Below are 12,013 nucleotides of genomic sequence, written 5' to 3'. Positions count from 1 at the left end.
ATCACTATGGAAATTCTTTCAGATTTTTTGGGGGGCAAGAGAGGTGGAAAAACCCAAGTTTGCCAAACACATGGAAAAGAGACTGTACAGAACATGAAAATGGGATATTACAATAGAGCAACGAGGCCAGGACTGTCCAAGGCCCTGAGAATTTTAGGGTCAAATGTGAAACTTAGAGAGAACCTCTTGTGATGTCACAGTAAACAAGCCTTGGTGGCTCCTGATAATGACATTAAACACAATACTAAGCATAAAACCTGGTTGCACAAAATATGCTAGTTATATAGATATAAAAGTCCTTGGTGTATTGGTATTATTGGTTTTATTGGTTTTAATAGGTGATTGAATGATGGATATTTTTATCGCTTGTATCTTATTGCTTAATGTGGGGGGATTTCTTTTATTGGCTTTGCTGTTGTTGTATTTTAACTGATTGTAAACCGCTGTGATCATTGGAATAGCGGTATATAAATAAAGATTCATTCATTCATTCATTCATTCATTCATTCATTCATTCATTCATAATAAATTAGGAAATATATTCACATGCACATTTCAGGCACCGCTCTTGCCCTGCAATTCCTCTGCCTTACCCTAAGGACTGAAGATTCAGGATCAGGTCCTGAGATCTGACATCTCTAAGTGGAATGATTGTTTAGTAAAAACAAAGATCAACAGAAAGGGCATTTTAATGAGGATCAACCAAGATGCCATGTACAGTTCCCTGCCATTTTTTTTAATATAACAGCTTCATGACAATGACCGTTTATTGGTCAAACTACATCTAATGCTATACATGGCAGTTTAATTTGCATCCTCCTTCTTCCCCTCCTCCTCATCTAGAAATAGAAGCTGTGGATAAGGAGTAATAGATCTTTAAAAGCATTTCCTTTGTACTAGGCTTCCTAACAAAATCTCTTTACTAAAGTAGCTCTTAGCCCAAGGAGTGCAGCTTCCATTAGAACTCAGGGGAAAAACTGGGTAGGGAAAGGATGTCTGCTTAGTTCTACCACCACCACCACCCCTTTGGTTCTCTTTCCAATAATCATGTGCATTCCCAAGTCTCTTCTTTCCACAGAGGACAAGACATGAGTACCTTTAGATAACACTTGGAAGCACTGGGAAATAATGAATTGCCCAAACTACACACTCATCTTCATGACCAAACACAGATTCTTTTTCCTTATCTCCCCTGAGATCTAGGTAGTTTTGAAAATGTATCTGATACAGCACAGTGTTCAATCTCATCCACCCCTTACCCTCCCTCAGTGACCTATATCAGTGCTACTCAAAGTGCTGGTCCCTGGATCAGTGCAAGTCCTCAAGCCATTGACTGCAGTCACTGGTGAAAGAAAGATACCATTGTAGTCAATGGACACAAATATAGTGCTAGTCCTTGGCACATTGTGACAAAATAACTGCTGGTCCTGCCCATTAAATACCCTGAGAAGCACCAACCTGTATAAGGAAGTAGCTCTTTTTCTTAGAGGCTGACTCATGGTGCAGCTGGATTTAGTGACCACTACCGGGCTCAACCAAGCTGTTATAGCTATACTGTTTTAGTTCTTGAAGTTCCTTTTCATAGCAATGAGCAATCACCAGAATGAAGAAAGAGAGTAATATTTTGGATTATAAATTTCCTTGAACCCTTGAAAGTCTATATTATTTAATCAGAATTGGGTAATCAGAACTATAATAGAACAATTTAAACATGTCAAAGGCTGGAACAATGTTACGCGTTATACCCATGCTATCTTTGAAATCTACTTCACGCTGGCATCACACATTATATGTTACATGCGGCAGCAGTTGTTAATAGCACTGCCATGTTAAGTTCTCTCCCTCTCATGAAATGTTAGAATCACTTTTGTTTTGTAATTAAATTACCCTGCTGATTTTGCTGGTAGTCTTGTATTGTGTGTACTGTGTAATTCTGGCCTAAATAAGTTAGCAGTCTGTGGCATGAACTAGGTATCATTGGGAAATATTGAATTACCAAAGAATAACTAGTCAACTTCATGACCAAACAGGGATTATATTTCCTTATTGCCCCTGGAATTTAGTGTGTGTCTACATGGACCAAATAAAACAGTCTCACCTAGTTTTCATGGCAAACTATCCAAATGACATATGGGATGACTGGGGTCATATTTTGGCTTTTTCATTGCCTAAGGACTTTAATTCAGAGGGAAAATGTAGGGATTTAACCCCTGTTTTGATTGAAAAATCCAGATACTCTAGTGTGTGTGTGTGTGTGTGTGTGTGTGTGTGTGTGTGTGACATCTTTATGAGGCTGGGGGAAGAGTTTAGAACTATGAGCAATCACATGCTTGGGGGCCAGAAAAGATAAAACCAAAACAGCCACAACTATCTGGCTGAGCATACTGCAATTTATCGAACCAGGGTGTGTTCAAAAGAGAGTTCTTCCAAACTCACCTTGGTGTGTGCAGATAATCCCATGATCACTGCAGATCAGGTTAACCTGAAACTAAACTGGGTTTTCCTGTCAGTGTAGACACAGCCTTAGACACCTCTAAACATGTACAGTAGGCTCTCAATGTGCACTGGGGTTTCGTTCCAGGATCACCAGCGCCCTGCGGATACCAAAATCTATGGATGCTCAAGTCCCATTATATAGAATGGGGTAGTAGAATGGTGTCTCTTGCACAAAATGGGAAAAATAAAGGTTTGCTTTTTGGAATTAATTTTTTCCCAAGCCATGGATGGTTGAATCAGTGAATAGGGAAGGTAAAGTGTACCTGAAACAGCAGTATGGTTAATACTCCAGCTACCACTGCTTAAACTCTGTAAATGTTCTCAGTGGTGATACCAGTAGAGTTAGATGTTGTTTATAACTACCTTATTGAAAGATTACCTATATATAATAGCCAAAATTTTGAGAGGTGTACTTACATCCAATGGACTACCATGATAATTGCCATAAAGGAATCTAATGCTGAAGCAGACACAGTTTTCTGCTTCTACAGTCTGAAAATTACAGTGCACCCTCCCCTTATGAAGGGATCTGTTCTGGATCTTTCCGCATAAGGGGAAATCAGCGTATGCTGAATCCCCATAGAAAGTAATGGGGCTCATGCGGCAACACACATGTCCATGGGCACTCGCCCCATTAGTTCTTCCAGGGCCGCGACGGGCTCTTCCGGCACGGCTTTCAGCATATGCTGACAGCCACGTATGGCATGCCCGCATAAAACACGGGCATACTGTGTATGTGTGTGTATATATATATATATATATATATATATAGGATGAAAACAATATTTGTTTATTTGTTTGTTTAATATGCCACTTTCCTCCCATTTGGGACCCTAAGGTAGCTCACAATATGAGTTAAAACAAAAATGCAGTTAAAGCAATTAGTTTTTTTTTAAAAAAAAGTTAAACAATCATATTAAAACATTCACTGAGACAAATTTAAAGGCCATGAAAAAATATAATAATGGTAAAATTAAAACACAACGCAGGACAATTAAAAATACCTTCTGTAACAGACAGTTGATACTCAAAGGCTTGGGTAAACATAAAGGTCTTTTGCTTGCTGATAAAAAGAGAGCAGAGAGTAGAGAAACACAGATTTCTATGAAAAGGAGTTGCACAGCCCAGGAGCAGCCACTGAGAAGACTCTTTCCCATGTTGCCACCAAATATGCCTATGATGGTAGTGGAGCCATCAGAAAACCTTCCAAAGGATCTTAAAACTTGGCCAAGCTCATTTTGAGAGAAATGACAAATTCAAGGAAATGAGTCCCATTCCAAAAGGAAGTTGATACACCATGAAGTCATAGCATGATCTTGGTGCAGTATAAGAAGTTCAGACAGTCAAACAATCAGTGGTGCTGATGGTGAGTCATGTGTCTGTAGAACTTAGTTGTTATGTTGATGTACAGAATAAACAAGCTATATAATAGTGATATAATAAATCTATTGGAATTGATGTTTTTGCTGATAACTGCATACATAATGTTTTGCAACTTAAACAACAAAAGAAAAGTCCCTGCTCCAAGGAGCTTACACCCCAAAGTTTCACAGTAACAAGAGAAAATGAGATAAGATGTGACAGACAAATATAATAAGGGACAAATAAGAACAAATTAAACTATAAATGCATAAACAGGAATGAGAACCAAAGCCAATACAGATTTGAGGGTAAGCATCACACAGAATAGCAGCATTCTTTTAGTCTACCTGTGTTGTATTATCCTTTTATGCCTTTGGGCAACATGCTAACCTTTGTTCAAAACATACTGCAGAAATAATCCAGTTTGAGACTGCTTAAGCTGACCTGGCTAAGTGGGAATTGTGGTTTATTGTGGTGCCAGAGCTCTCTGACAGAGAAGGCTAAATGTCTCACAAAACTATGGTTCCCAGGATTTCCTAGCACTGAGTCAGGGCAGGTAAAGCAGTCTCAAACTAGATTATTGCTGCACTGTGTTTTGGACCTTTGTTTACCATTTTCTATCTGCCTTTCCAGTCATATAGCCCAAAGGTATGTATTTTCATTGTCCCACAGGGCAAACAAATATGGTTTATACTATGTACACAGTATACTATGAGAAAAACATAGGAAAAAGTTATGTTGTATTGCTATTCAGATCAGACATGAAACCCACAGTGTCTTCAATGGGATCTTGTACAAAAATAATCCAGAAAACCTGTTCCCAGTTATTGTATTAAAAAAGGTGAGAGGGAGAGAGAAAGAGACAGCAGAAAGAAGATTAGCTAAATGTGTGAAGGGCAGACATCCCCACGTGAATCATTGTCTCCTTGCTCGAAGAGATGTATTCAGGTGGAAAGGAACCAAATGTTAATTATTTTTAAAAGTATTTTTTTTTAAAAAAAATCCTATCACATTTCTTCTAACTCATCATTTCATTTCTGACTGATCCTTAACTACCCAAAACTTGTAATGTGCAAAATATCATAAGGAAAAAAATGATATAATTTCCTTGGACATAACCAAAAAAAGCCCTTTCTTGTTGTTTTTGGCCTCTTCAGCAAGGCTGAGCTCATTCTGCACTTTAGCTTTTCTGACTTTTTCTCTACATATGCAGGCTACATGTTTGATTTCCTCTTTGGTGATTCCCCCCTTTTTCCCATTTCTTTTACATGACCCTTTTAAATCTTAGGTCAGTTGAAAGTTCTTTAGATATCCATCCTTGCTTCATCTGACTCTTTCCATTTTTCTTCCTCAATGGAACCACTTGAAATCGTGCTTTCAGTATCTCAGTTTTAAGAAATTCCCATCCATCATGAACCTCCTTCTCTTTCAGTATTTCTGATTATGAGATAACACCCAATGTTTCCCTAAGTTTGCTGGAATCAGTTTTCTTAAAGTGTAGAATGTGTGTTTGACTATGCTTAGCTTTCCCTTTCCATTGCACATATAGAAAATCCAGGAGAACATGGTCACTCCCAGCTAAGGATCCCACCACCTCTACTCCATTAACCAGGTCATCATTGTTGGTTAGGATCTGATCTAAAATAGCTGATCCCCTTGTTGCCTTGTCCACCTTCTGGACAATGAAATTGTCTGCAAGGCAAGTAAGGAAATCGTTGGACCTTATATTCTTGGCAGAGTTTGACTTCCAACAAATACCAGGATAGTTGAAATTTTCCATTAGTACTACCTCTCTACTGCATGGTTTTTGGCCCTTGAAACTGCTTTGGCTGTTCCAATTGGTTGGTTTTAAATTATTTTAAAGGAATATTTTAGTTTGTTTTTAAAGATTTTTCTCTAGGTAATGTTTTAAATATTTTTATTTGTTGGCCATGGCCTTAGGATCTCTGGTTGATATACAAATGTCTTAAATAAATAATAAATAAATTACCTCAAATCATTTTGGTGTGCCATTTAAGGGGGGGAAATCCAAATGTTCACCTAATTTCATTAAAGGCAAAATGTGGTGTTAACAGCCACCAATGGGAAATTTCAGTAGCCTTAATGAAATGCATGGCTTCATCTGACATTCATCAGAGGTTCCATATGAAGAGAAAGGTTGCTTTGGGTTTCACTTTAGGTTAATTTTGAGTGGTCATCCATTTCCCCCCTTTCTTTTAGCTGGTGGTGTATTGAACTATAAACTCTTCATTGTGACTGCATGGATAAGGTCAGTAGTTTTTCACTTGAAGATATGACAGGAAATGTGCACACACTGTTACCCAATCCCAGCTCTTCCTACACTATTCATCTCCAGTCAATCTGCCAAGTCATTAACCGCCCGTCACTGCAACCCTGAAGCAACCCAGTTGCGCACTTTTTAAGCTGAGGCATTTCGGAATAACTTCATCAACAGAAAAACATCAGATGTCCAGTGCCTGACCCACTGGACAGCATGAGTCATGATAAAGTGTCCTTTTTCATTTCATATTTGAAAGTATCCCTTTTTGTTCAGATCCACCCACCTATCATGTATTTCCTGCACATACAGTACAAGCAAAGACAAGGCTCTGGCACATGGTTCTGCAAACAAACAAAACAGAGCCATTTCTCGAGCAAAGCACCGCCATGCCTTTTTACCCATGAGCTGGCATGGCAATGCCTCAGAATAGCAAAATTTCCACTTATGAAAAATTTGGAGGAAAAAACAACCACAGCTATATACAAATTGAAAAGATTGCTCATACTGTGTTCACAATGCTATGTGTCTCTTTTAAATATTATTCTGTGCATACTGTGAGCACATGAATTTCAGGCTATATGTTATAGTCAGTCAGCAGGTCCTATTAGAAAAGACAACAATATTTGTTAAAGTAAAAGACAGTATGAAAAGAGGAAGACCACCTTGCAGGTGGATAGATTCAAGGAAATCGTGGCACTGAGTTTGGAACACCTGAGCAGTATAGTTGATGAGCAGGTATCTTGAAGGTCTCTCTACCATAGGATCACCATAAGTTAAGTCTTTGTCACTCTTGCCATTACATTCACTTGATTCTCTTTCCTTGGATAACCTTCAGCTCCATCACTCTTCTTGTCTCCTACAGGTTACCATTATGCCTCGCATGTGTGGGTATCCCTCTCATCCACGCAGTTCTGATGAAGAAGATTTAGAGAGACAGAGTCCCCCATTGGAAGTGTCAGATGGGGAGACTGATACTGGAGAACCTGGTCCTGGGATTATGAGTGGAGAAGCAGGTGAGCAAATGCAAAGTAAAGACTGTATTCAGCACTATGGCCCATTTGACCTTTTTGCTCTTCTTTTCTAATCCATCCCTGGTTGCAACCACATTTCCTTCATATGGAAGGATCAGAGGGTAACCATAGGACCAAAGTGCAGTAGAGCCATGCTGAAGAGAAAGTATCCTGAAGCAAGAAAATTTTCAGATGCTGCAGTGTTATTAGGATTTTAGGAATCTCAAAGAAAAGTAGTTTAAGCATGTCAATAGATTTCTGACAGTACCAGCAACTAACTGGTACTTTTTAATAACAGCAATAACAATCTGAAATGTAAGGGAAAAGTGTAAATTTACAGCACTTTATAAATAAAGGTTAATAATAATAATAATAATAATAATAATAATAACAACAACAACATCAGTACCACATATACTTGGATAAATCAAAGACATGTTTTGGGTTCCAAATTACACAATTTTCTATACTCATGTATAAGTTGAAGGTAAAACTTAGAGGCATCTAGCAAACGATGTAAAGGCTGAAGCAAAGAAAATGACAACTGTTTGCAGTGATTCCAGCCTTTAAATTTAATTGGATAATTTTGCCTGATTCTAGCTCAGATCCTGGGAAAGCTGACAAACATACACCAATGTGCCTTCATTGGTGGAGTGTGGATACAGGAGGGGAGAGCCATCTGGGAGGCTAGTGAGAGTGACAGTGGCAGAGTCAGTAGTGCCCTTCACTGCTGCCCAGCTTCTGAACAGAATGAGCAAGAGCAAAAGAGATGCATTGAGCACAGAGCTGGTGCAGTGGGTGAACATGTTGACTCAGGTCCACTGTGAGGACAGGGAGAGACAAGGCTGAGGGAGATGGGGGGAAAGAAGAGGCAGCAATGGGGTGCACAGGTAGACAGTAGTAAACTGAGGGGACAGGGTGGCCGAAGGGAAACAAAGCCAGCAGCCAGAGGAAAGAGAGTCAGAAAGAAGGAGAGATAGAGAGAGTGCAGGAGATGAACAGAAACGGAGGCAAGAGAGAGAAGAGAAAAAATCAGCGGGAGGAGGACAGGAATTGTGAGGATCGCTGCAGAGGAAGGAAAGGGAAAGAAACAAGGACTATGGTAAGCATAGACAGAAAAGCAACAGTATGATGTGGGAAACAAAGGAGGACACAATTGGATAGCAGCTGTCTCCTAATAACCAACATCTCACATTATATTTCTCCTAGCCAATTGCTAGAGCCAGATAGTGTAGATCCACTGAATCATTGTGATTTACACAAATATTGAACTGCCAGTTCATTCAATAATTCTACTGTACTTGTGATTAACAATATAATTTAGTGTACATTTATTTATTATATCTATTTAATCCAACTCAACTTCAACACAACACAACCTTTAATACAACCCAACAATACCTTATTACTCAATTGAAACTCATTATCTCAGGAGCATATCTTCAAAATTATCTGTGGTATACCATAAAGATTCAGCTACATTGTTGCTAATAATATTGTACCCATGGGACAGATAGATGAACAGTATTTTCTGGAGCAGATACACCTGTCTGTCTTTGTCTGGATAGCATTACCATGTACCTCCCTCATGTGGATTTAATATCATTCCATTATGGCTGGCCCACTGTCATAACAGATCCACTTTTTAAATGTTTTCATTTTAAATTAAAAATGTTTTGAACTTTAAAGATGTTGAATATTTCCAAAATGCCCCTTAGAACCATATTCTATCACCAAAGGTACATTACCATAATAAAGATATTACATTGTTAAATGATTGTCTTGAATATATATATATATATATATATATATATATATATATATATTGAATGGGACGCGCCGCCCCTTCCGCCCCACGCGCGCCCCACGGCTTGAGCGCGTATGCTCAAGGCCGCGTATGACGTGCCTGCGTATGGCGCGGGCGCACTGTATGTGTATGTGTGTGTGTGTGTGTATGTGTGTGTGTGTGTATATATATATATATATATATATATATATGCTGATGACTTCCATGATCAAAACCTTACATTTCCATGCATCTTCCTATGCCTGAGAAATTCATCCCCTTTGTGTGAAAGGGGAAGTGCCATAGGGTGCTGTAGAAATAATGCAGTTTGACACCACTTTAAATGTTGTAGTTCCATCCTATGGAATCCTGGGATTTGTTGTTTTTGCCTTTTTTGCCAAAGAGTGCTGGTGCATCACAAAACTACAAATCCCAGGATTCTGTAGATAGAGCCATGACAGTTAAAATGATGATAAATTGCATTATTTCTGCAGTACAGATAAAACTTTGGAGAGCCATGGCCAGTCGATAATTATTTAATTAGTTAGTTAGTTGATTTATATCCTGCCTTTTTCCCAATGTGAGATCCACAGTGCCTTACAATTTGAGTTAAAGCAAAATAGCTGAAACAATGGCGGGTTACAGACCGCCATTAGGGATGTCCTGAGGACGTCCCAGTTTGAAAAAGGGGCGTCTCTTCCAGACGCCCCTAACCCTATCACGGACAGAGTCCGTGAGAAATGCCGGCGGCCGTTCCACATGGCCGCCGCCATATTGACGTAGCGGACACTGTGCGTCCGCACGTCGTGCCCCAGAAGTGATGCCGCGAGTGCGCGACTAGCGCCTTGCACCGTCTCTTCCGGGGCCCAGGAAGGAGCACGATTTCTGCGCTCCTTCTTCGGAGCGTCCAGGAGCCGCACAGTTTGGCTGCTGTGGCTCCCGGACGCTGAAAGCGGAGGCGGAGTCAGACCGCTGCAATTCGGCGGTCTGTAATGCGCCAATATGTGTTACAAAACTTTTAAAAGCATTAAACAATCAATCCAGTGAAAATGTTAATTTTAAACAATTAAAGACATTAAGGACATACTACATATTTTTTTAAAAAACAGCACAGCCACATCCTTCTGTCCCAAACAATTAAAGGCTGAAGCCCTGTTCGAATAAGAAGGTCTTTGCCTACTGGCAAAAAGAGAAAAAAGAGCAGGAAAATAAAGCCTCCCTTCCTTGGCTGGGAGCAACTATCAAGAAGGCTTTCTCCCATGTGCTCAACTGCCAATACTGTAAAGGTGGTAGGATGGAAAGAAATCCCTCATCTGAATATCATAAGAACCAGGCAGATTCATATGGAGGTTAGCTCATTAATGAATTTAGCTCATATTGAACTTAGGCGGATCAATAGCCCAGAGCAGTAGAAGATAGTTCCCACTGTTCCCAGGAAGGTACCTCATATATTTCTTTTGACCATTTCTTCTTACAGGTAGTAAGAAAAAAATCCGACTGTACCAGTTTCTTCTCGACCTGCTTCGAAGTGGAGATATGAAGGATAGCATCTGGTGGGTAGATAAGGAAAAGGGTACTTTCCAGTTTTCCTCCAAACATAAAGAAGCACTGGCTCACCGCTGGGGTGTTCAGAAAGGCAACCGCAAGAAAATGACCTATCAAAAAATGGCAAGAGCATTGAGAAATTACGGCAAGACCGGGGAGGTCAAGAAAGTCAAGAAGAAGCTGACATATCAGTTTAGTGGAGAGGTGATGGGCAGAGGTGGCATGGATAGAAAGCACTATTCTCTTTGAACAAAGGTCTCAAATCCTGAAAAGCCAAATAATAAGGACACATGAGCTGGACTAATGGCAGAGATGAATGGCTGAACCACACATCTAATACTATGCCTCCTATCCTCTCATCCCTGTCTCACTGAGGTATTGCAACATCCAGTGTTTCTGGTACGAATTCATTTCCTCAGATCTGAATTTCCTACATGTTTCTTTTCTGCTGTTCAGCAAGCTGGATGTAGTAGGGACTTTGTTTTTTTAAAGAAAGAAATGTATAGATATATTATTTTTAGAAGTATTTGATTGTGTTGTAATTAAAATCTACAGTGGATGCAAAGGTTTTTTGTCCTTCGCTTTCAGCTTTTAAACCAGCATTAATACCAGCTCTGCTATATTTCTCCATGGCTAGAGAGAAATTTACAGATTCTGGAAATATGTCATACTATGCAAATACTAATAACATGTAAATATTTAATAAAACTAGGTATACTCTGAATGCATAATCTCAACTTTAGTTTTTCACTTCAGGTCTAAGATGGTTTTCTCTTCCTCCTCTTATTTTTCCAAAATATTGTTTCTGTTCTCACAGATTAAAAAGACTGAATCTGTGACTGGATGAGAATTTTCACCTGTGGAGCCAAGCTATAATAGAAACCTACATTTCTTAGCTAGCTGCATTTTTCTTACTGTTCCAGTAACTCCTTATTCTTACATACATATTCCATTCTTCCATATTCAATGTCCCCTTTTAAACTGTGAAGTCCTACAGCATTTACTAATTTATATGCCCGTTTTTAAGCATTTGTAGTACTGGAAAGGACTTCTAAAGGATAATACCAAACAAATAGACTGTCAGCTAACTCAGCTACCAAGGACATTTGTTGTTGTTGTTCTCACTAGATAAATGACATTGAAAATACTTGGTGTTTTGTTATGCTGTAGATGGATATCCACCACACAATAAACCAGTGAGTTTTATAACAAGTACTGAATGCACCAGTTCATGTTTGAACTTGGCAGCTTAGTAGTATCAGCGCTGCTTAGTACTTGGAAGGGAGTCTATCTGGAAATACCAGGTACTGTTGGCTATATTCAAAGGAAGGCAATGGTAAACTATCACCAATTGTTCCTTACCTATGAAAACAATATGGAATTCAAGCACCTTGAAGGCACATATGTATGCAGAGTTACTGTGATCTTTTAACTTTCTAATTAACAATTTGTATGCCACTCTGAGAACATTTCTAAAGAGCAGGGTATAAATAGAATAAATAATAAAATGTCTTTGTTATGTATATATAAAAA

The 12,013-nt window shown here is 39.1% G+C and overlaps 1 protein-coding gene across 1 annotated transcript in view; it reads left to right on the top strand.

The window, feature by feature from the left end:
* SPI1 (Spi-1 proto-oncogene) overlaps nucleotides 1-11,193 on the top strand; it is a 40,241-nt gene extending 29,048 nt beyond the window's left edge. The window contains exons 4-5 of the mRNA XM_089523506.1: nucleotides 7,002-7,152; nucleotides 10,413-11,193. Of these exons, the coding sequence (XP_089379632.1) occupies nucleotides 7,002-7,152; nucleotides 10,413-10,729 (468 nt within the window). The 3' untranslated portion in view covers nucleotides 10,730-11,193. The remainder of the gene's footprint in view (nucleotides 1-7,001; nucleotides 7,153-10,412) is intronic.
* The last annotated feature ends 820 nt before the right edge of the window (nucleotides 11,194-12,013 follow it).

This window comes from Sceloporus occidentalis, unplaced genomic scaffold (genome assembly GCF_023333645.1).
Source record: "Sceloporus occidentalis isolate IW3139 unplaced genomic scaffold, rSceOcc1.0.p SCAF_4, whole genome shotgun sequence".
NCBI lineage: Eukaryota > Metazoa > Chordata > Lepidosauria > Squamata > Phrynosomatidae > Sceloporus > Sceloporus occidentalis.
This window is presented reverse-complemented; position numbering and strand designations above follow the sequence as displayed.